This window comes from Pollachius pollachius (genome assembly GCF_949987615.1).
Source record: "Pollachius pollachius genome assembly, chromosome: 17".
Classification (NCBI taxonomy): domain Eukaryota; kingdom Metazoa; phylum Chordata; class Actinopteri; order Gadiformes; family Gadidae; genus Pollachius; species Pollachius pollachius.
The window spans coordinates 1,212,538-1,236,980 of NC_136950.1; the positions used below are offsets into that span (position 1 = coordinate 1,212,538).

Sequence of the window (24,443 nt, forward strand, 5' to 3'; positions counted from 1 at the left end):
ATGGCTCTCCCCATCAACCCCACGGACGAGCCCCGTCTCTACCAGCAGACCCTGCTCCAGGATGGCTTGTCTGACCTGCTCGAGAACGCCAAGCTGGTGGACTGCGTGCTGAAGATCAAAGGGAAGGAGTTCCCCTGCCACCGGCTGGTGCTGTGCGCCTGCAGCGCCTACTTCCGCGGGATCTTCCTGTCCGACCTGGACGAGAGCAAGAAGAAGGAGGTTGTGCTGGAGGACGTTGAGCCCGGCGTGATGGGGCTGGTGCTCAAGTACCTTTACACCTCCAACATCAACGTGACGGAGCAGAACGTCCAGGACATCTTTGCCGTGGCCAACATGTTTCAGATCCCATCCGTGTTCACCGTGTGCGTGTCCTTCCTGCAGAAAAGGCTGAGCTTCAGCAACTGCCTGGCTGTTTTCAGGCTGGGCTTGATGCTGGACTGCCCCCGGCTGGCCGTCTCTGCGAGGAACTACGCCTGCGAGCGCTTCCAGTTCATCAGCAAGGACCAGGACTTCCTCCAGCTGGGGCCCAGCGAGCTGGCAGCCATACTGGCCTGCGACACGCTGAACGTGGAGACGGAGGAGACGGTGTTCGAGTCTCTGATGAAGTGGGTGGCTGAGGACGTGGAGAACAGAGAGAAGGAGCTTCCCAGGCTGCTGGACTGCGTCCGCCTGCGTCTGGTCAGCGAGGAGTACCTGAGGGAGAAGGTGGAGAAACACAAACTCATCTGCTCCTCTAATCAGGAAGTGGAGGAGATGCTTCAGTTAGTTAGGGACGCCCACTCCGGAAAGCTTCCAGAGCTTAAGCCAATCAAAGGCAAGAAGGGAGAGGCACACGAAGATGGACAAAACGGAGAGGAGGAGGAGCAGGAAGAGGAAGCCCTCCTCCCGGGCATCCTGAACGACAACCTGCGGTACGGGATGTTCCTCCGAGACCTGATGTTCCTGGTCAGTGACACGGGCGCGGTGGCCTACGACCCCGCTGGGAACGACTGCTACGTCGCATCGCTCTCCACGCAGATCCCAAAAAACCACACCAGCCTGGTCACCAAGGAGAACCAGATCTTTGTGGCTGGAGGTCTGTTCATCGACGAGCAGAACAAGGAGGACCCCATGTCATCCTACTTCTTACAGGTAAGGAGCCAACATAAAGCATCTCAACCGCCTCCTGCTACTCAAGACTTTATCATGGGAAGGCTGAACATGACACATCATTTGTGAGAAACACAGGGCAGGTATTAGTCAAAGTGTTGGGAAATGAAAAGAAGAAATAGAAGGCATGCAAGCTATGCCCTTATTAGATGCAAATTATCTTATTATATCATTATCATCTTCATATCAAAAAATCATTAATTGTATATCTCTTGTATCTGCTGGTTTTATATATGTTGATTATGACTTTTTACACTTGGATTTGATTGGTCGTTTACACTTCCTAGTATGACCCTGCGAATGCTGATTGGATCGGCATGCCGCCAATCCCCTCCCCTCGCTTCCTGTTTGGGCTCGCCGAGGCCGTCAGCTGCATCTTCGTCCTGGGGGGGAAGGAGCTGAAGGACCAGGAGCACACGCTGGACTCGGTCCTTGTCTACGACAGACAGTGAGTACAGGGGGGACGTGGGGGGAGGAGTTGGATACACATCAAACAATAGAGGTCTGGTTATTAATGGAGGACTGATATATATTAGGAAGAAGGGACCTCATATTTATTTGTTAATAGTTTTGCGTAAAGAGAAAGATCTTGTTTTACAAACTTCAAATTCTGTTGATATTTGTTTCATTAAAACAGAATGTAAGATGTGACAACTCTATTGAGGTTTGCAAATGACTAACACTGATTATGTTCACATTAAGATACACTATGAGGACAAATGGCTGGCTGAGATATCTCACTGAAGATGAACCCTTGATAGGCTAACATGTTCTTAATCAAAAGGAATGCTTCTAAATCCCACCCCGACCAGAAGGGCACTCTGCACATTTGTATCCGTACTCTGTACTCACATGTTTGTGAGTTTGTGTGTTTGTCGTTGACAGATCTCTGAAGTGGAGTGAATGTGATCCCACCCCCTACCCCGTCTACGGCCATGCCACCGTGTCCCACAACGACATCATCTATGTGATCGGAGGCAAGGAGGACAGCAAGTAGGTCCTTCTGATCAACAACAGGCAATAGACTCTGGGGTCAGGGGGGGTTATTAAGGTTTCAGCTGAAGTGCTACTTTCAGTATGGTATGGTATAGTATGTTATGGGCAGTTGTCATTGGAGCACTAAACAGTAGGCTGTGGACATTATGGGATTGAACCCAGTCTTTTTCAGCTTTGAATCTTACAACCTGGCTACTAGGTTTCTATCTTTAGGAAAGTGGATCACCAGGACCCCTGATCCCGTTCTTCTTCAATCTTATATTTACAACAGCGTGTTAACCCCATAGCAGAACACGGACCCCTCATGTAAATGCTGTGGTAACAGGAAGTGCCTGAGCGCCATGAGTGCGTACGACGCCCAGGCCCTGCAGTGGCGGGACCTGGCGCCTATGAGCTGTCCCCGGTCACTGTGCGGAGCCACGGTGCACCAGGACCAGATCTATGTGGTTGCGGGGGTGACGGACACAGGGCTGACCAGCAGCGTGGAGGTGTACAACATCGCCAATGACCAGTGAGTCCCATCAGCGATCAGTGATCAGCAGGCGTTGACATCAAGAGACAAGACACTTACAATTAGTTAATTATGAAAGTACTATTTTCAAGGTCGTTGCCGAGTTAAGCATAATCGGCATATGCTTTGCCAAAGGGTTCCTTGCACTAAACAATGGCTGAACCTTCACTAACCAATGACTGAACCTTCACTAACCAATGACTGAACCTTAACCAACCAAAGGCTGAACCTTAACCAACCAATGGCTGAACCTTAACCAACCAATGGCTGAACCTTAACCAACCAATGTCTGAACCTTAACCAACCAATGGCTGAACCTTAACCAACCAATGACTGAACCTTAACCAACCAATGACTGAACCTTCACTAACCAAAGGCTCAACCTTAACCAACCAATGGCTGAACTTTCACAAACCAATGATTGAACCTTCACCAACCAAAGGCTGAACCTTCACCCACCAATGGCTGAACCTTCACCCACCAATGGCTGAACCTTCACCCACTAATGGCTGAATCGTCACCATTGAACTGTCACCAACCAATGGCTGAACTGTCACCAACCAATGACTGAACCTTCCCTAACCAATGGCTGAAACTTTCCCTAACCAATGGCTGAACCTTCACCCACCGATGGCTGAACCTTCACCCACCGATGGCTGAACCTTCACCCACCGATGGCTGAACCTTCACCCACCGATGGCTGAACCTTCACCCACCGATGGCCGAACCTTCACCCACCGATGGCTGTGTGTGTTGTGCGGTCCTCTTGCAGGTGGTCGGACATGGTGGCGTTCCCTCAGGAGCGCAGCTCCCTGAGCCTGGTGTCCATGGCGGGGTCACTGTACGCCGTGGGGGGCTTCGGCATGATGCCTGTGGAGGACAGCGACGAGCTAGTCCCCAAGGAGATGAACGACATCTGGAGGTCAGAGCACTGTGGGTTCAGAGTCTAGAGGTCAGGAGGTCAGGAGTTCAGAGCGCTGTGGGTTCAGAGTCTGGAGGTCAGAACACTGGTTAGTTATATAGTCTGGAGGTGAGAATACTGGTTAGTTATAGAGCCTGGAGGTCAGAACACTGGTTAGTTATAGAGTCTGGAGGTCAGAATACTGGTTAGTTAGAGTCTTGAGGTCAGAACACTGGTTAGTCATAGAGTCTGGAGGTCAGAACTGTTAGGAGTTTGCAGGTGGCAAGCAGGCAGGTAGGACCCAATAGCAGACAGTTCAGGTAAAGGACAATTTATTAGCTCCAAAAAGGCAAAAAGGCAAGGAACAGCAAGGACAGCGAGAACAGCAAGAACACAGGACACAACTCACCACAAACCACAATGATACGACAAGGAACAAAGGGAAGACAAGGGCTTCAATACAAAACACAGGACACACAACGAGGAACAGCTGAAACACATTAGGGGAGGGAGCAGTAATCACACAGCAGGGAAACTTGACAGGACATGCGGAGAAACAAGACAGAGATACAAAAGTAAAACAGGAAACACAGGGAAACACACCGAAACAAGACAATGAAACAGACAGACCATGACAAGAACACTGGTTAGTTACAGAGTCTGGAGGTCACCCCACCGGTTAGTTATAGAGTGGTTAAGCAGTACATTGACATTGTTGTTCATTCAGTCTTCTGAACACTCAGCTCCATCCTGCTCGTCCTTTGTTCCTATGATGGGTCATGTGACAGCATCCATACCAGTACACCCTCCTCACGTTTCGGTCGTCCGTCTCCAGGTTCAACGAGGAGGACAGGAAGTGGATGGGCGTCCTGAGGAACATGCAGTATGCTGCAGGAGCCACCATCCTGGGGGTCCGCCTGAACACCCTGCGTATGACCAAGATATGACCTCCTCCTCACCCCCTGGACCCCCAACCTCCTCAAACAGTATCACACATCGGGGCTGGTCACTCTTTCAGATAGTTCAGGATCCCACAGGACATGAATCTCATAATTAGGCAATTAGCCAAGATGTACTAATGCTAATTCTATTTACATTGCTGTACTGGTTTACTGTAGTTAATAATTTGCTTTGATTATACTTTTATATTTGCTTGCTTTTATGTTAAATATATAAATACTGGTAGTTCTCTTCTGACCTTGGTTGCACTGTTTGGACTACCCCTTTAATTCATACGTTGCTATTAGTAGAATAAAACAATATTCCAACAGGATGTTGCAGTATTATTCTACAACTAGATGGCAGTATAACCGTTATCGCTTCTGTAAACTGGTAGGGTTACTGCTAACCCTAACCCTATGAATCAAAAGATCATTCACAATTCACAGCATATAAAAATAACAGAACACACTCAGTTTTGCAATAATATATCTTTACTGTTTAATATTGAAATGTTGCTCTCCTGTGTTACAGACGGTGAACACTAGTCAATAATACAATTAAAGACAGAAAACACAGTCTAATGTTAATAGCACCCCTAGACACTAAAGTCTGCGTTTTAGTATGTGTTAATATAGTCAACAACTACTACCTACACATGGCCTTTGTATAAGACAATGTTTACATTATAATGTGGAGAATTGTTAAATGACAGTAGCTGTTATGATTCATTTTAAAATACAGCTGCAGTGTGAGTTAGTATGGAAAATGTAGAGGGTCTATGTAAAATTCAAATAGGTCTTTGAATTCACTATTTATTTCCTATTTATTTCAGCATTTGCATCTATAGTTACCAGACGTATTTCTGTCCAACAGAGGAAAGTTACTACATGATGTTCAGGAGAATTACCATCTTCATCGTGCCAAACACCTTCTCCTATTCTGCCATCCACTCAGAATAAGGTCAAGATAACAGAACTAGTTCTGAGTCCACTCATCTTTTAGTCTCTTCCCTCCAAAAAGCATCTTGTTCTTTTTTTTCATAACCCTTATGTACATTCTGTCTCCACACAATCTTCTTGGAAGATCAATATAAGAACACTAGTAAAAAACACCCTTGGATTTGGTTTGAATCTTCTCCGTCCAAATGTTCCCTGGAGCTACGCCAAGCCCATCGGACCTCGACCCTGACACGGGCACGGTGTCCAGGTGAGGAGGGCCTGATGGGGCCTTGAGACTCAATCTGCCCCCTTGCATGACGGAGAGGTGACCCACAGCGTAGAACACCCCAATCCCAGACCCCTCTGTGTGGACCGGAGGTCCGACAGCCTCCCAACACCAGCCTGGGATGGACTCTAAGAAGACTCATTGTGACAACAATGTCTTCAACATTACTGCCTCCTCTCCCTCAATGCTAATGAACACGTGGCTACAAAAAAAAGAGCCACACACAAAAATAGCAATTACATTATTATTAAATTACTACTATTATTACTGCTCTGGAGGCCATCTAAGATGGCCACTCCTCTCAGTGTGGGCAGTCTGAATGCAGGTTCACAGGGGCTGCCACATGGAGGCGCTACATTGGGTAAAGTGCAATAAAAACAATAAGGGACAGATTCTGAATAGTATTCCTTTTTTGGGCAACAAACTGGCGCTCTGTTGCATGAGTTTTCGGGTAAGAAAAGGGATGATCAACCAAGTGGTGGTTTGTTTGTTGACCTCTTCAACAACCAACCACCCCTTGAGATGCTGATGTAGCAGTGAGTTGAAGAGAGAAGAGAGGCACAACAGGGGGTCCCTACTCCTCAATAGGGGTCATGGAAGTTGAGGGAGGGGCTAGCTCCCAGGAAGAAGGGAAATACAAACAGCCATGGTCCAGCAGTTATACTGGGACACCAAGTGCAGCTCAAACTCACCTATGACATTTGTCCTGGATGGAAGCAAGCTCGAAATCATCTCCTCCAATCACAGCCTTATCAGATAGTGGCCGAATCCCTATTAATGAGCTCACATCGTCACATCGCCCTAGCTGAGGAGGACATTTCTTCGACTTAGTGTCTTTACCTGCAACAAGTTGGAACCTTCCAAATGTCTCTCTGAGCTCCAGACTCTATCGGCCCAATCAGCGATGCCAATCAAGGCTAGCTTTCAGTGATTCTGTGACAGCCTGGCGTGAAAATTAGGTCAAAGTGCATAAATCAGTAGTCATGACTACCACCAGCCTCTCTCCTGCCCAATACCTAAGTCTATACTCAACCCTCTCTCTCTCTCTCTCTCTCTCTCTCTCTCTCTCTCTCTCTCTCTCTCTCTCTCTCTCTATATATATATATATATATATATATCTATACAGATGTATAGATATATAGATATCTATATCTATATATATAGAGATACATATCTCTATATATATAAACTGTCAGTAATGGAATTCTTACCCTGGGCAAGTGCTTAAAAAACATCTTCGAATCTGAATCAATTTGTCATATTCACATACAATGCAATGTGGTTTCCTGTCTTTCCCCAGGTAGGCCTGCTGTGTCGGGTTGGTAACCACACATCACCGATAACATGCTTTGTTCTTAACAACATTGGTGCCTATTCTCAGGAGAAGACCCACATGGGTTTCAAAGTGCAATTTGTCTAAGAGCCACAGAGGCATAACAGTCTCACTTTAAACTAGAGTCCTCTAGTTCAACAAATCTTACAACATGTTAGTGTCTCCAGTCTTTAACTAGAGTCCTCCAGTTAGACAGGCCTAACAACATGTAAGTGTCTCCAGTCTTAAACTAGAGCCACCTAGTTAGACAGGCCTAACAACATGTCAGTCCTCTAGTTAGACAGGCGTAACAACATGTCCTCTACCAGGTCTAACGCCACAGCATCTCGTCCTCTGGGTTCCTGGTGTCAGGCAGTAACAACTGGGACCCTGGAGCTCATCGTACTACGGCGAGAGTTTAAGCACAGCTTGTTTATTCAGACTAATGCACACAAACAGCTTTAAACATGGTCTAAATAAGGGATTTTAACCTAACCCTGTTGACGAGCAGAAAATGAAACACAGGAACACACGACCCATGAGGAAGAGAGGGTGCAGCTTCATATACATGTTGGAGGACCCTCGTTGTTTCACCATGGCAACTGTTATGAACAACTAGGTTGGGATAAGACTTGGGAGCTAGGCTAAGGTGCTGAAGCAATTCTTTTTACATCTTTCTTTTTAAAATAAACAAGATAAAAATAATATAGACAGCTTATAAACTTACAAAAGCTCGCCCACAACGTCCGACCACATCTACCAGGCCTTCCACCCATCACACAACACTCACACCATCGACACCACAGCGGAGCTGCTCTCTGTCCACTGCAGGACGTCCGACACCTTGAGAGGGCCTGTGTATCCACCAAGGAGAAGACTCAAACCATTAGTAGTCATAAAGTTCCTAATCACTTTCTAAAAGCTCCCCTTCTGTCTGTTAGAAAACATCAGTCCAAAGTGTCTCAGCATGGATATAAAGGTCAGAGGTTAAGGACAATAGGGAAGATCCTCAGAAAATACATGAATACATGTATTTTTGTCAATGATAATCAAAAATAATCACTGTGGAGATCATTCTAGGCTCTAGTTTGCACTAACAATAACTTGCTCTTTTCACTCTTTTCAAGAAACTTCCATAAGCATTCGATGTAAGGCAAATGCTAATGCTGATTAGCATTAGGAAGTCACTACTCAGCATTGTAGGAGATGCCTCTCATGGTGAATAAGCTCGGGCCGCTGACACTGCCTATACTCTCACCAATATCACAGATCAATACAAAATGTCCAATTGAAAATTAAAATACCAGCTGCATCTTATCAACACTATAGAAGAAGATGAAGACTTCCGCTTTGAAAGTGGATTTCAAACCAAATGTAGGATTTGATAGATTACCAGGATTCTTACCAGGATATGGTACAAAAAAAGTGTCATATTATGTCAAATGCAGGTGTTCTGGAGGGGAGATGCTTAATATAAGCAGGACGTGGTGGCCACACCTTTGGGGGAATCGCAATTGGTCATTTTCTGATTGTAGTTGGGTCAGTCCCTCTCTCTTTATCTTTACACAGTCCTCTCTACCTCTCTATCTCCCTCTCTTGGTCTCTTGGCATGCACACCCAGGCGTGGACAAGTATACGCACACACACACACACTCGATACACACACGCACACACACACACACACACACACACACACACACACACACACACACGCAAACATGCACACAAGCACACACACAACCGAATCCATGGTAACAGCCACTCTTGAGTCCTGGTGACCGTCGCAGACGGCCTCAACACAAACGATGACAGTAAGTATCACAATAAAAAAAAATAAAGACAGTTTACGTACATCTTAAATATCACTAGGGTTAAAGATAAGGTGCATGATTGATTATAAATGCTTTACAACATTTCCTATCTATAGCAGGTGAGTGTACAGGATTTGGTTATTTGCAATGCCGTACATACTTGTATATTTCTCAAAGAAAAAAATCTATGTTTGGTTATTGCTGGGTTGGATCGTGAACTCTCGCTACATCTTGGCAGACAATGGTCCAATATAAAATCCAGGGTTCTCTTCAGAGTGTGAGACAAGAAAACAAAAGCAGCGCTTAGTTGACTGATGATCCCTGTATGTATGTGTATGTGTGTGTGTGTGGGTGTATGTTTGTGTGTGTATGTATGGGTGTTGGCGGTTTGTGTGTGCCTGTATGTGGGTGTTTGTGTGTGGACGTGTGTATTTGGCCTGCAGGTTTGTGTGTGTGCCTGTACGTGTTTGTGTCCATGTATGTATGTTTGTATGTATGTATGTATGTATGTATGTATGTATGTATGTATGTATGTATGTATGTATGTATGTATGTATGTATGTATGTTTGTATGTATGTTTGTATGTTTGTATGTATGTATGTATGTATGTATGTATGTATGTATGTATGTATGTATGTATGTATGTGTGTGTGTGTGTGTGTGTGTGTGTGGGTACATGTGTTTGTACGTGTGTGTGTGTGTGTGTGTGTGTGAGTCTGTGATCTGAACATCCCTACATGAAGTGTAATACACAGGGTGATGAGAGTGTGTGTGAAACTAGTTGAGGAGTCCAAAAGTGAGGTCATCAGACTGTGAGGTCATCAGACTGTGAGGTCAACAGACTGTGAGGTCATCAGACTGTGAGGTTATCTATTGTATTCACCGAGTAAAAAAATTAACTATTTCTCTGTGTAGTAGTTGAGTGTTGTCACACGTCACCAGGAGCTTCCACTTACTGCAAAACTAAACAGTGGAAGCCTCGGCGTGAATATATCTGTAGATATATATGCATTTATAGATGTATATACGTACACTGTATACATACTGTGGTAGCCATTTTGCTTTCCAACATGGCGGCTGTCCCCTCTGTGCAAACGTCACTGAGGTCCATCGCTCCAAACCTAACCCTCAGGAGTCCCCCCTCAGAGTCCGAGTGAGGAGGGGCAGGGGAGGGGGTCAGCGGCCAGAGTTCATCCTGCTGGCGGAGAACAGTGGGGGCGGGGGGGGGAGGTGGGGGCGGGCCCCCGAGACAGCACTGGCGGGGGGCGTGGTCACGGAAACGGCAGCGGTGGTCGGGCCGTGGGGGAGTTCCAGGGAGGGGTCGTTGCCGTCGGCGACCAGTGAGAGGTTGCTGACCCGGAAGCACTTCTCGCGGTGGGCCTTGAGCATGTTGGAGAAGCGGAAGCGCTGGCCGCACACCTCGCAGGGGTAGGGCTTCTCGCCGGTGTGCGTGCGGCGGTGGCGCTTCATGTTTGGCCGGCTGGTGAAGCTCTTACCACAGATCTCACAGATGTACGGCTTCTCTCCTGCAGGGGGCGCCAGAGGGAGGAGGAGGAGAGGGGGAGGACAGAGGGGGGGAGGAGATACAGAGAGAGAGAGGAGGAGGACACTCAGAGGAAGGAGGAGATAAAGAGAGAAGGAGAGGAGGAGAGGGGGAGAGGAGGAGGCCAGAGGGGGGGAGGAGATACAGAGAGAGAGAGGAGGAGGACACTCAGAGGAAGGAGGAGATAAAGAGAGAAGGAGAGGAGGAGAGAGGGAGAGGAGGAGGACAGAGAGAAAAGGAGGAGGACAGAGAGAGGAGGAGGAGGACAAAGAGGGAGAGGAGGAGGACAAAGGGAGGCATGGATACAGAGAAAGGGAGAGGAGGACATTCAGAGGAAGGAGGAGATACAGAGAGAAGGAGAGGAGGAGAGAGGGAGAGGAGGAGGACAGAGAGAGGAAGAGGACAGAGAGAGGAGGACAAAAGAAAGGCAGGGATACAGAGAGAGGAGGAGGAGATACAGAGAGAAGGATAGGAGGAGGACAGAGAGAGGAGGAGGACAGAGAGAGGAGGAGGAGGACAGAGAGGGAGAGGAGGACAAAAGGGAGGCGGGGATACAGAGAGAGGAGGAGGAGATACAGAGAGAGGGAGAGGAGGACATTCAGAGGAAGGAGGAGATACAGAGAGAAGGAGAGGAGGAGAGAGGGAGAGGAGGAGGACAGAGGGAGAGGAGGAGGACAGAGAGAGGAGGTGGAGATACAGAGAGAGGAGGAGGACAGAGAGAGGAGGAGGACAGAGTACATAGCAGCTGGTCAGTAGATAAAGAGCAGGTCTGACCGCTGCATGGCTGGGTTCACATCACATCTCTTTCTTTTCAGGTTCAGTAAACCCTGAAAACAAACGACGAACATAAAACAACCCGAAGGAAAGAAGAAACATCGGACAAAGTGCTGCTGGGCAGAATGTGTACGGGGCCATCTCTATGTAACAAGGGGCCCCTTGGGTGGTCACAACACTAGCTCATTTTACTGGGCTTTCTTCAATGTCCTTGTCTATCATACACAAGCCCTTACTCATGCTGAAGGTCATGACCTCCTGCTGAAGGCCATGACCCCGTGCTGAAAGTCATAGATTCCTGTTTAAGGTCATGAACTCCTGCTGAAGGTTATGACCTCCTGCTTAAGGTCATGGCCTCATGCTTAAGGTCATGGCCTCCTGCTCAAGGTCATGGCCTCCTGCTTAAGGTCACGACCTCATGCTTAAGGTCGTGGCCTCATGCTTAAGGTCATAGCCTCATGGCCTTCTGCTTAAGGTCATGACCTCCTGCTTAAGGTCATGACCTCATGCCAAAGTTCATGGCCTCCTGATTAAGCTCATGACCTCATGCTAATGGTTGTGACCTCATGCCTAAGGTCATGGCCAGGGAAATGGCTCCTTTAAAAGAGTCCTGGTGACTATTTTAAAGGAGTCCTGGTGATACTTTTTGAAGGATCCAATAAAGAGTCAGGTGACACTGGAAATGTAGATTTTTTGGAGCTTTGTGACATTACAAAAGGGGACTTATTTAACTGCTCATCGCCAAGGTCAATGATAAAGCTTGACTTGTCCGAAACCTCATTATCGATCTGAAATAGAAACATAACCTCCAAGTGTTAGTCACATCAAAGAGCCTCAAGGCCAAAGTACACAAGGCCACACTGGGCTGGGGTAGCACTCCTACACATCTACTAGATTTTAAAAGCAGCATATGTAATGTATGAATGCATATTGTGCATTTTGCATATATCTTGCTAATGCTAATTAGGGAGCAGGAAATCTGAATAGTAATCCACCCCCAGTTGAAAGATTCAGGGTACGATTCCCAGGTGAAATCTGCAGATCACCACAGCAGCTTCTGACTGGGACCGGTGAACATGTGTGAGTATGATGCGGTGTTCGTTCAGAGGCTGGACAACAGCAGGAGGTGAAGGGGGGGTGCTGTACCCGTGTGGGTCTTCATGTGCTCGTCGAAGTACTGCTTCATGTTGAAGTCCTTGCCGCACCACTGGCACATGAACTGCTTGTGTCCGATGTGGATGCTCATATGGGAGCGCAGCTGGTACTTGTACTGGAACCGCTCACTGCAGTTCTGTAACGGACACACACACACACGCACGGAAGCACGCACACACACAAACCCAATGTGAATATGTATATATTTAATTCCATAAAAGAAACGTGGTTATAAAAACATGTTGTCAGAAGGAGGGGGGCGTGTTATCCCCATGGTTACGACCCACGTGTATTTATTTTCCGGTATACAGTCGTTTAACCACATGTCTCACAAGCTTCTCCAACACAGACCTCAACATATACCACGGCCAAGACGGAGCGCCACACATCCACACACACCGGGCATTACACCTTCCTCCCAGCATTACCGCCCCTGGGACCGAACATCAGCATCAAACCCCCTCTCGCCATCCCGGGCCTCACACCCTAACCCTCTCACCGTGGAGACGCTTTATTCAAGTGTCATAGAGCTGAGCTAATGGCCCTTTTTGTAAGAGGGGATTATGAGAAGGGGTTTGTGCATTCTTCCAGCCATCCATGTTCTGGAGACTTTTGGTCTTTGAGGTTGTGTCCTCAAATAAGTCAGTAGGTCATGACTCTTTCAGAGGATTTTGTTATCCAAAAGTAAGTAAATTATCCTGAATTCTACACAATGGACTTTAGGACAATCGCAAATGCATATCACTTTAACATGGAGTGTGTGTGTGTGTATGTACTGTGTGTGTGTTTGTACAGTGTTTGTGTGTGTACAGTGTGTGTGTTTATAGTGTGTGTGTACAGTGTGTGTGTTTGTGTGTGCACAGTGTATGTGTTTGCGTGTACAGCATGTGTGTACAGTGCGTGTGTGTGTAGAGTGGGTGAGCCTCACCTCACACTTGAAGGGCTTCTCCCCAGAGTGCTGCAGCGAGTGGACCTTCAGAGACATGCTGCGCTTGAACGACTTCCCACACGTCTCACAGGTGAAAGGCATGTCCTTAGTATGAGCTGCACACACACACACACACACACACACACACACACGCACGCACGCACGCGCACATACACACACACACACAACGATAAACATACACATGCATACACACACAATATTTTAGTTTCAAAACCGAGACAGCATTTCTAAGGGACAAACGTCACTTGCAGTATTGGTTGGTGACCAGCCAATATACTCAAAGTTATTCTGAGGTCAGGGATAGACTCACATTAAGGAAAGCCTTTCCCTGTCTGCGTTAGGATTAACCAGCTATTACAGTGCAAAAACAGGATTCATCAAAGGGATTTAGATGTTAAACACATTTGTATGATCAGTTGAAAACTAGCATAGGAGTTAAAATAGATCGAACCCAAAGGGAAAAACATGATCTCCCAACCAAGCAGAAGAAACCAAAGTAGCCATTGCTACTGCAAATCCCAGCGTGCCTCAGTGTGGTACGCACCGACCATGTGCTTCCTCACGTGAGCCATGGTGTAGAACTTCTTCTCACAGATCTCACAGGAGAACTTCTTCTCTGCGTAGCCATGGACGATCTTGTTGTGTTCATGCAGGGACCACAGCTTCTTGAAGGCCTTGCCGCAAGTCACACACTGGAAGAAGAACCAGAGTCTGAAACCACCTCTGGACCCTCTGGATGCTAACAGACTGTCACCTCAGAATTAGGAACATTATTAATTCATTATTAATAACTCTATTATACATGTGCTTTAATACTAAGCTATGCTCAGAGCGGCTCCGCCAGCTGACCTGAGAGGACAGATGCTCACCTGGATGCTCTTCTCACAGTCCGTCTGGTGGTGCAGAAGCAGCTCGCTCTCCAGCAGGAAGCGCTTGCCGCAGTGGGAGCAGACCTGCATGCGGTTGTGTGTGACGTTCATGTGCTTCTCCAGGTACCAGCGGTTGTTGAAGATGCGGGGGCACTTCTTACAGGGGAAGTGCTGCTTCTCCTCCAGCCGCACCTTTTGGACCGGGCCCTCGGGGTCCAGGCTCCTCTTGCGCCCCCCCCGCCGTGCATTGGCCAGTGAGGCCTGGGCCAACGTTTGCCCTATGGCCAGCCTCCGGGACCCCCGCTGGGGCCTCTCAATCAGCTGGCCCGGCAGCTCCAGGCCTGGGATGTCCAGGCTGTTCTCCTCCTCCTCCTCCTCCTCCTGCTCCTGCTCCTCTTCCTCCTCCTCTTCCTCCTCCTCGCTGCTCGGCCCCAGAGCGTCGGGTCCTCCATCTCCCTCTTCAGGGGCCACCCCTTCTTCATCTTCTCGGTCCTCCTCTTCATTCTCCTCGTCCTGCTCCTCCTCAGAAGCCCCCCCATTGCCGCAGCGATGAGTGGAGCTGCCGGGGGTCTCGGGGGGCCCGGGGCCCTGCACCCCCTCCGACCCCTTGGACACGTTGAGGGTCTGGTTGTTGAGGTTTACCTCAACAATGATCTGGTCTCGGTTGAAGGAGGCGTGGCCCTCAGGGACCCCTGACTCCAGCGGCCCCTTGACCTCCAGCTTACAGAGGGCCCCCAGGACACCGTCCCCCGGAGGCCCCTCCACCGGGTAGTATTGCTGGCTCTTCCCTAGGGGGCTCTCCTCCACCCTGACGGAGAAGGGGCTGCTGCCCTCCCTGGTGGTGTACACCCTTCCCAGCCCCTCCGACTCTTGCTTGATCTCCCGGTACAGCCCGCTGGGCGCGGGCCCCCCGGCCTCGGGCCTCGCCCCCGGGGCCGCGGCCCCGAGGGCCCCCTGCTTGGTCATGTCGGCCCCCGGGGCGGTCCTCAGCGATTGGCTGCAGATGAGGTCGCGGCAGGAGGCGGCGATGTCGCTCATGCGCAGCAGGGTGGCGGCGTTGAGCACGTCCCTGATGGAGTGGCCGCTCACCAGCAGGCGGGAGGTGTAGATGAAGTTGAGGATCTGCTGCAGGCCCTGCGAGGTCAGGGCGTCCAGCGACAGGTCCACGCGCCGCAGCTGCTTGCTCTGGGCGAACAGGGAGTGGAAGAAGGGGCTGTAGGCCGCCAGCACCCCCTTGTGGGCGGGGAAGGTGCTGCGCTGGCGCACCAGGACAATGTCCACGTCACACAGGGCGGGTTGGAAGAGGCGCTGCTGGTTGAGCCGCTCCATCAGGCAAGTGAAGTGCAGCGCCACATCCTCCACCAGAGAGAACTCGGCCGTGGGGAAGTCGGAAGTCTTCTCCACTAGGAGCTGGGAGGAGACAGGGGATGAGGAGGGTAAACCTTTCAAACTGATTATAACATTATAGATAAAGATTCAGAGAAACATTTTGGGCTGCATGTTCTCACAGAGAATCACAAGGTATTATATTTACAGGTTACAACCAACACCAATCAACACCAACCAACACGTTACAACCAACATGTTACAACCAACACGTTAAAACCAACCAACACGTTACAACCAACACCAACCATCATGTTACAATCAACACGTTACAACCAACACGTTACAACCAACCAACACGTTACAACCAACAGGTTACAACCAACACCTTACAACCAACACCAACCAACACGTTCCAACCAACCAACACGTTTCAACCAACACGTTCCAACCAACCAACACGTTCCAACCAACACGTTACAACCAACCAGCGGCGACTGGTCATTAGGGGCAAGTGGGGCTCGGCCCCACCTACTCTCACAAGAAAAAAAAGAAAAATAAAGGAAAATAAAAAATAAAAATAGAAAAAAAATTATATACAAAATAAATTATACGCCAGTCCGCTGGCTTGTTATTGTTTAACCCTCATCGGCGCATGCGCCGTTGCCTGTTTTTCTTGGTTGTTTTCCTGCCTGTCTCCGCGCGCGCTCCCCGCTCAACTTTGTGGTCCCATAGTAAAGTTATGTTCGACTACTATACTCTCGGTTGTGAGTTTTTCCTAACTACTGGCGATACATATATATATTTAAAAAAAAATCTCCCCAGAAAGTACTGTAAAATAATAAGTTTTGCGCTTTTAGTTCATTTTTAGTCGACCCTGGCTTGCTTCTTCACTGAGTTCGTCTGGAGGGGCAAGAGGGGCTCGAGCCCCACCAGCCCAATGTAATGTGTATTGGACTTGAAAAATTGAAATGCGCATGTTCAGAGTGTTTCTCTGTTGAAGTGGACGGAGGTTATTTTACTTCTGGTGGGGCTAGCCACACCGGGACCGCCATGGACATATATGGTTCGTTCCACTACAGTGTAATTTCATTTTTCACCGTTCATTGGCTGTAGTGTGTGTTGTGATGAGTCATGACTCGAGTGACCTCCCACCTCACCCCACGTGCCGCGCGCAAGAAGTCCGGTAGTGAAGAAGAGAAGGAGAAGGATAACTTATCTAACAAACATGTCGGAGGCACACAAATGAAAACGAGTCGACCACATGTGAGTGAGGTAGATCATCTATTGGAGCACGGATTTGAGACCCTTAGTTTGGAGGAAAAATTAGAGGTAAAACGCCTTATGTCTTGTGCTTTTCAGTCTGTTTATGTTTTTCCCGTCTTATATGTTCCCACTCCTGGCCTGCACCTTGTCGTGGTGAGTGGGCTTTAAACCAAGACAGGCCATTCTGAATCTTTTCTTTCACAACTATTATATTTGATTTCTCCTCCAGGACACTGCCTAGGCCTATGGGAGATGTACTCCATGGTAAAATGATATTGGGTTCTTATAGTAGGTCTTACAGCTGTTTGCACTAGCATCATTTTATTCTGAGGTTTACGGAAGCTTAGTTTAAAGTTTAAAAACTTTTAAAAACTATACTTTCATCATTGCAATGTTTTGATGTCAGCAATAAAAGATTAAAAGCTGCACTTAATGTGCTTAATTAATTATATATATATATATCTGATACATGGAGAACAGTCACTTAGATCAAAAACAAAAAGCCCAGCATACTGAATAGTGTTAAAGTATATTTTTATTTGTAATGGTTGTGATGGCCCCAGTACCTGCCTGCTGTCCTTGTGGGTGGAGCTGAAGGCTGAATAGAGAATGGGAAACACCAAGCCAGGGCTACAAACAGCATGGTGGGACACGGACACGTGAGTAAGACCAATGAAGGAAGCTCAATCTCTATTTTGAAATACTTTTTTATGAAAATTACCATTTTTATTTGTAATATATTAGGGCTGTAACTTTTTCCAAAAATGAATTTCAGACAAAATTAAAATGCCCCGTAATTTGGTTGGATGGATGTCTGTATGCCTGCAAAGCCAGTAGCAACAGTAATAAAAGTGAAGGGGTCTACCATTTTTGTTGAAAGTTTAGACGCTGTTTAGCGTATGACTGCCCTTCACAGGTCAGATGTTGAACTAGATTTTTACATACAATCCTGTGTTGTGCAGGATAGCCGGGAGCAGGCGGAGTCAACGTCTACAAAGATCGCCACGACTCTGAAAACAAACGGGTGACGTCACGGACACTGGTTCGTCATTTAAAAGAATAAAAAATATTAGCCTAGCCCCACCTGTTTTTTACATGTAGAAACGCCACTGCAACCAACGCCACACGTTACAACCAAACAACACCTACCAACATGTTACAACCAACACCAACCAACAAGATACGTACAACCAACCAACACGTTACAACCAGCAGGTTACAACCAACATCGTACAACCAACACCAACCAACACGTTACAACCAAACAACACCTACCAACATGTTACAACCAACACCAACCAACAAGATACGTACAAGCCACCAACACGTTACAACCAACAGGTTACAACCAACATCTTACAACCAACACCAACCAACAAGATACGTACAACCAACCAACACGTTACAACCAACAGGTTACAACCAACATCTTACAACCAACACCAACCAACACGTTACAACCAAACAACACCTACCAACATGTTACAACCAACACCAACCAACATGTTACAACCAACACCAACCAACAAGATACGTACAACCAACCAACACGTTACAATCAACAGGTTACAACCAACACCAACCAACACGTTACAACTAAACAACACCTACCAACATGTTACAACCAACACCAACCAACATGTTACAACCAACACCAACCAACAAGGTACGTACAACCAACCAACACGTTACAACCAACAGGTTACAACCAACACCTTATAACCAACACCAACCAACATGTTACAACCAACACCAACCAACAAGGTACGTACAACCAACCAACACGTTACATCCAACAGGTTACAACCAACACCTTACAACCAACACCAACCAACACGTTACAACCAACACGTTACAACCAACACCAACCAACACGTTACAACCAACAGGTTACAACCAACACGTTCCAACAAACACCAACCAACACGTTACAACCAACACCAACCAACAAGGTACGTACAACCAACCAACACGTTACAACCAACAGGTTACAACCAACATCTTACAACCAACACCAACCAACACGTTACAACCAAACAACACCTACCAACATGTTACAACCAACACCAACCAACACGTTACAACCAACAGGTTACAACCAACACGTTCCAACAAACACCAACCAACACGTTACTACCAACCCCAACCGACACGTTACAACCAACACCAACCAACACGTTACAACCAACAGGTTACAACCAACACGTTCCAACAAACACCAACCAACACGTTACTACCAACCCCAACCGACACGTTACAACCAACACCAACCAACACGTTACAACCAACAGGTTACAACCAACACGTTCCAACAAACACCAACCAACACGTTACTACCAACCCCAACCGACACGTTACAACCAACACCAACCAACATCTTACAATCGACATGTTACAACCAACACGTTACAACCAACACCGAACAGCACGTTACAACCAACACGTTACAACCAACACCAATGTTACGTATTTTAAGCACATAAGCTGCTCCCACATAGCCACAAGGAAGAAGAATCGAACACATAAGCTGCATTAACTAGTCCAGCCACAGATGGCAGCACCTTTAGACAGGTGAGGAAGCCGGAGCCAATACGTCACATAGGCCACGCCTACTTGATACAAACGGGGAGCGGGAGTCAGATGAGGTCAGAGACATATGGCAGGCCCGTTGAGGGCCCCGGGGCTGGAAGATAGCTCTGCGGTATTTCTCTCCACGCGTGTTAAATACAATTCCCTCCTTTTGCTTCATAGTTACCATACCGAAATACATTAACAAATAAAGTGAGTTAAAAGCGATCTGGTTTGAACTACTTTCTTCAAGAACACGGCACCAACCAACACATAACAACCAAACACAGTATAACCAACCAACACGTTACAACCAACAAAGCTCTCTGTGCGAGTAGCTGGACTTCCCAAGCTTCCCCATGGAACTTGAGGAAAGGAAGGGCTTTATCCGAACAGGAAGCAAGTAGCTAGAGCAGCAACACACTGACCACACCACGCACATGCACGTACAAACTCGTATGCACACAGAGCAGCAACACAGCGCGCACATACACACTCACCCAGCACGTACACACTCTGGTGCACATTGAAAGAAACACAGAACGATAGGCTAAACATATACACATAGATAGATACAGTCCCAAATAATGTGTTTATCTCTCTACATATATCTAGTGTGTATGTAGGCTGACATATACACTGTGCACAGACTCAGAGGCAAACACAATCATAGGCCCTCTACACACACACACACACACACACACACACACACACACACACACACACACACACACACACACACACACACACGCACACACACATTATAACTCCTCATAATGCAGCAGAAGGCAAAAGCCTCCCAGAGAGGTAATTAGGAAATCCATGCCAAATAAATATTGACTAACTCTTACAACTAACAAACAATTCATAAAGTTTAAGATTCAGGCCTCTCTGTGACACACACACACACACACACACACACACACACACACACACACACACACACACACACACACACACACACACACACACACAGTAAAGAAACTACAGGGCATCTGCTGTGTGTTCTGAATCCCAGATGACACTTAGAATAGACACCAAATAGAAAAACAAATGTCTCTGCGTCCGATAAACGCAAACTGAACAGATGTGGATGATCAATCGTCCACTGCGTTCCTTTGCACACCCTACATATTAAAATGTATCAACGTCTCCGGCTGCTGCCAGCTTCTTTATTTTGTACGCTCTTCAGGATGAACGACCAACTCAGAATGAAAAATCGATTTGCCTTCAGGTCTAACCTTGAAAATGTTGACTGTTAAAATTAAATCATGAAGGGTTAGATATATTCTTGTTTCCCCTCTGCCTGAGCCCAGAGCAGAGGAGCGTAGATAGGGCTATCACGTCTGCTAGACAAGAGACCCAAGGGCACTGCCGCACCCCGAATCACATCCAACACAAGCTGTCAACCAGAGGTTAGCCAGTTTGTAACGATGATACACCTCCTCACACCGGAACCGAGGGAGACGTGAAGACATCAGAATGAGAATGATCCTCCGATACTTTGAACCACTCTGAACACAAAGAATCCTCAGACCCTGGAAACCTTCCCCCTTTAAATGAGATTTAAAACACGGAACTCCCAGTTTTGGCTTAGCCTGAATAAACGACCTGAGGCCAGAAGAAATTCTGCATCTTTTATTAGACAATGCATGGAAGGATTAGTGTAACCACCTTTCTGCCAGATTTCTAGAGATTTAACTTCCCGTAAACACAAGGACTCAGGAATCTCGGGAATCACACATTAAGTCTTGACATCGGATCTGAAATGAGCCACTAGGAAAACAACAACAACAGACAGCTTTTACGGCTTTGCTACTCACCATTGTTAGGTTCAATAGATTGAGAAAGAATACGAATCTATGAGCTTATAGTGTAACATACAGACCTTAAATATGACAGAAAAGCAGAAAGCAATGAGGCAGTTTTTGCATCCTAGCATGCAATCAAAGTAGGAATTTGAAGTGTGACTTAAAATACATGTTTCTGAAAGTGATAGACCACCAGCCAGGAGCAGCTCAATGTTGCTGGTTTGTTGTTGATCAGGCGGTGTCACTCATTGGTTTCCAGCCAATCGCCTCGCTCGACCAATCGAGCTTCAAGCGGTTGAACTCGCAATATGATTGGTGCATAGCTTCCTGATAGATTCTTCTTTCGCTTCCTTATTGTTTGGATCATAAGTTCTACAATAACATAGTAGGACTGCTGGATCAGACATTCTGCTGTAACACAGTAGGACTGCTGGATCAGAGGTTCTGCTGTTACACAGTAGGACTGCTGGATCAGAGGTTCTGCTGTTACACAGTAGGACTGCTGGATCAGAGGTTCTGCTATAACACAGTAGGACTGCTGGATTAGAGGTTCTGCTGTAACACAGTAGGACTGCTGGACCCCAGATCAGCTTTATACTAAATGCTAAATGCAAAGAGACGGCCACCATCTTGGCAGCAGCAGACGACTTTCCATTGTGATCCTAGGGGCTAAACGACCCAACAAGAGAATATTACGACAATCAAGCACTTATCGATTACGTTTCTCTTTATCCCCTCACCAAGCGTGGCTCCTCTGAATGTCAGGGACAGAGGTCTTGTTTTCTGTCATTAGGGGAGCGCCTCCTTCGCCCACCAGCTCAATCAGAATGTCTCCCCATGCATTATTCAAACAGCAGCCGGGGGGAGACACGCCCGGCCAGACGTGTCATTCAGATCGTTGATCACAGACCCGTCTGCGACGGCAGGCTGGCTGCTGTAGGGTCACACACTTGTAGGATTGATATCAGAAGATATCTTCATGTCTCGGAGGCCCTGTACGCTAGATTTTAGTTTGTCATCAACAAATGAAACAACAGCCCGTTATCCATCATTGTGATATCCTTATAGTTTCCTGCCTTCTATCTTCTATTTATTGCTGTAATTATGGTTCATTAGCTTATTAACCAAATATGAAAACCAATATTGCTTATGAATACTCTTTCTATTTCTACTTTGAAGATTTTACTGAATATTTGAGTTGTAATTAAAACCTGATTAATCCCTTAAGGTTTCTTCCTCGGACACAGATCTGTTCCCCTGAAGCCTCCCACCCGTCTCCTTGACAGGCAGACCCCAGCGGGTCCCTGGTAGCCATAACCTTTACCCAGGAAGCACTCCTGCTCTCAGCCTCTTGGGCCTTTTAAAAATAATACAAGACCCAGAATTTAAATAACTCTCTGCCGTGTTGGAGTGGATCCTGCTGTCAGCCTGCCCATCACAGCTTCTAATAAGTCCAGTTTGTTCCTGAAGCATCTGCTGTGTACTAACATACGCGGCCTCCCTGCCCTGCCAAGTCTGCTGGTGTGCACAGGCCTGGCGTTGGACCCATGCCACACAGAACCTCACCGTGTCTCAGTCCGGAGCCCGGCACAGAAACAATACAATCCTCTCATTTGACTTTCACAAATCCTCCCCAAAAGGCTGTCCTTCCCACCCCTCCCAGTCCAGAGTTGGCAGCAGACTGGGTGTTTTAGTGCTGATACCCCTTTGTTTATCTTCTTCTGAAGCCATTGCAGACCCTAGGAGGGCCTGCGTCCCTCTGGGTCTTAGTTGACCACGGTCTGGGAACGTGGTCTGAGGCTCTAGAGTGTTCTGCAGGTTCACTTGTGTCTCAAAGCCTCGTGGGCAAACCTTTGATTTGATTCAAACTCTTGGGTAAAACTATTAAAACGTTAACATACAATTTGTGAGATCAAGCGCAGCCTGAAGAAGGTTGAGGTTTTCTGAAATGGAGTTAGAAACCACCAAGGACGATTTCAGAGGCGACTTTGGAATGAATGAGTGCTAGGAATGGGAGAGAATCTGCCTCTCCGTCTATAGCTGGAAAACCTGCAGTCAGTTCTGTGGGCAGGGAGGATGGCTGTGTCTATAGCCGTTTTCACACGTCCTCTGCCATTTCGCCACATTTGTATATCAGGAGATTCGACCCTGAGGGTGATTCACATTTGATGCTTTCTATGCAGACATCGATGTCGTTCCAACATGGGGGGCGGGACATGGTAGGGTCTAAGTTCGCAAGAGGCGGGATAAGTGCGGCCGCTGTCACTGTAGTTTGTTTGGTTTGACCACAGACAGCACAGAGGCAGAACGGGAAGAATTCATCGCGATCATCTTAAATATATTCCGTTACATCCACAACATCGGAAGCATCAATCGATGAAAGATTGTAGCATGAGATAGAGACAAATAGAAAAAACGACGAAGAGGAAAGGCATCGCGAACGACTGCGTTACAGGAGAAAGAGTGTCTTTTTTTGCTTTATTTCACATTTCACATCTGACAAACACTGGGACAAATGTAGGTGATTTCTGTGTTTAGCTGAGAAAACAGGGAGTGGAAGGCCAGGACCCTTTATTGTTCAGCTAACTGTTGTAAATAATAATAATTAAAAAAACATTTTCTATGTATGCGTGCAACTGTGAACTCATGTATTGTAATTTATTGTATGATGTGTACTTTTAGGGTTATGATAAGACCTATCTTTTAGCGTTCACCACGAGTGCCTCTGAAAAGCAGTGCCAACGTTTAAATATATTTTAACCATTCAGCAAACAAAAGGCAACAGGCTGATTATCATTTAGGGTGCCACTCAATGACATGCAAATGCAGACCGAAGCGTCATCAACACACCCACTCAAGTGGTGTGAAAAATACCAACTTTCTACTGCTCATGCACATACAGACAGCATCAAGTGTGGATCACCATCAGGGTAGAGTATTTTGACCGGGTAAATTGTCCATCAAATGGATTGTAATCTAAATATGACCGGCAGAGTTGTGTGTGTGAGAGGCCCAGGTGTGTGTGTGATTGTGTTTCTGTCTGGAATGTCCCACATCATTGTTTAGCCACTACAACCAAAGGCCCCCTCCACCCTTTATGTGTGTGTGTGTGTGTGTGTGTGTGTGGGTTGGGGGATTGACACTCGGAGCGGCAGAGAGGGCATCACGTCGACCCTAGCTCACCCCTGAACACACACACACTACACACTCAGACACACCCCCATGAGCTGGTCTCTCTCTGATGAGGAGCATAACAAGGTGCTCGCTACACTGGGTGGGGGGGGGGGGTGTTCTTTGGTGCTCTGAGTGTGTGTTGTGTCTGGGCCGGCCAATCA

General features: G+C 47.1%; 2 protein-coding genes across 2 annotated transcripts in view; one reads left to right on the forward strand and one right to left on the reverse strand.

Moving 5' to 3' along the window:
* klhl40b (kelch-like family member 40b) lies at positions 1–4,504 on the forward strand (the record flags this gene model as incomplete). The annotated part of the gene is made up of 6 exons (XM_079755257.1): positions 1–1,131; positions 1,437–1,597; positions 2,035–2,142; positions 2,471–2,656; positions 3,429–3,578; positions 4,393–4,504. The coding sequence occupies 6 exons, from the start codon at positions 1–3 to the stop codon at positions 4,502–4,504; spliced, it is 1,848 nt and encodes a 615-aa protein (XP_079611383.1).
* A 579-nt stretch (positions 4,505–5,083) lies between these two features.
* zbtb47b (zinc finger and BTB domain containing 47b) overlaps positions 5,084–24,443 on the reverse strand; it is a 28,315-nt gene continuing 8,955 nt past the window's right edge. Inside the window, exons 2-6 of the mRNA XM_079754798.1 lie at positions 14,138–15,547; positions 13,813–13,960; positions 13,248–13,363; positions 12,311–12,455; positions 5,084–10,373 (exon numbers count right to left, since the gene is read on the reverse strand). Of these exons, the coding sequence (XP_079610924.1) occupies positions 10,024–10,373; positions 12,311–12,455; positions 13,248–13,363; positions 13,813–13,960; positions 14,138–15,547 (2,169 nt within the window). The 3' untranslated portion in view covers positions 5,084–10,023. The remainder of the gene's footprint in view (positions 10,374–12,310; positions 12,456–13,247; positions 13,364–13,812; positions 13,961–14,137; positions 15,548–24,443) is intronic.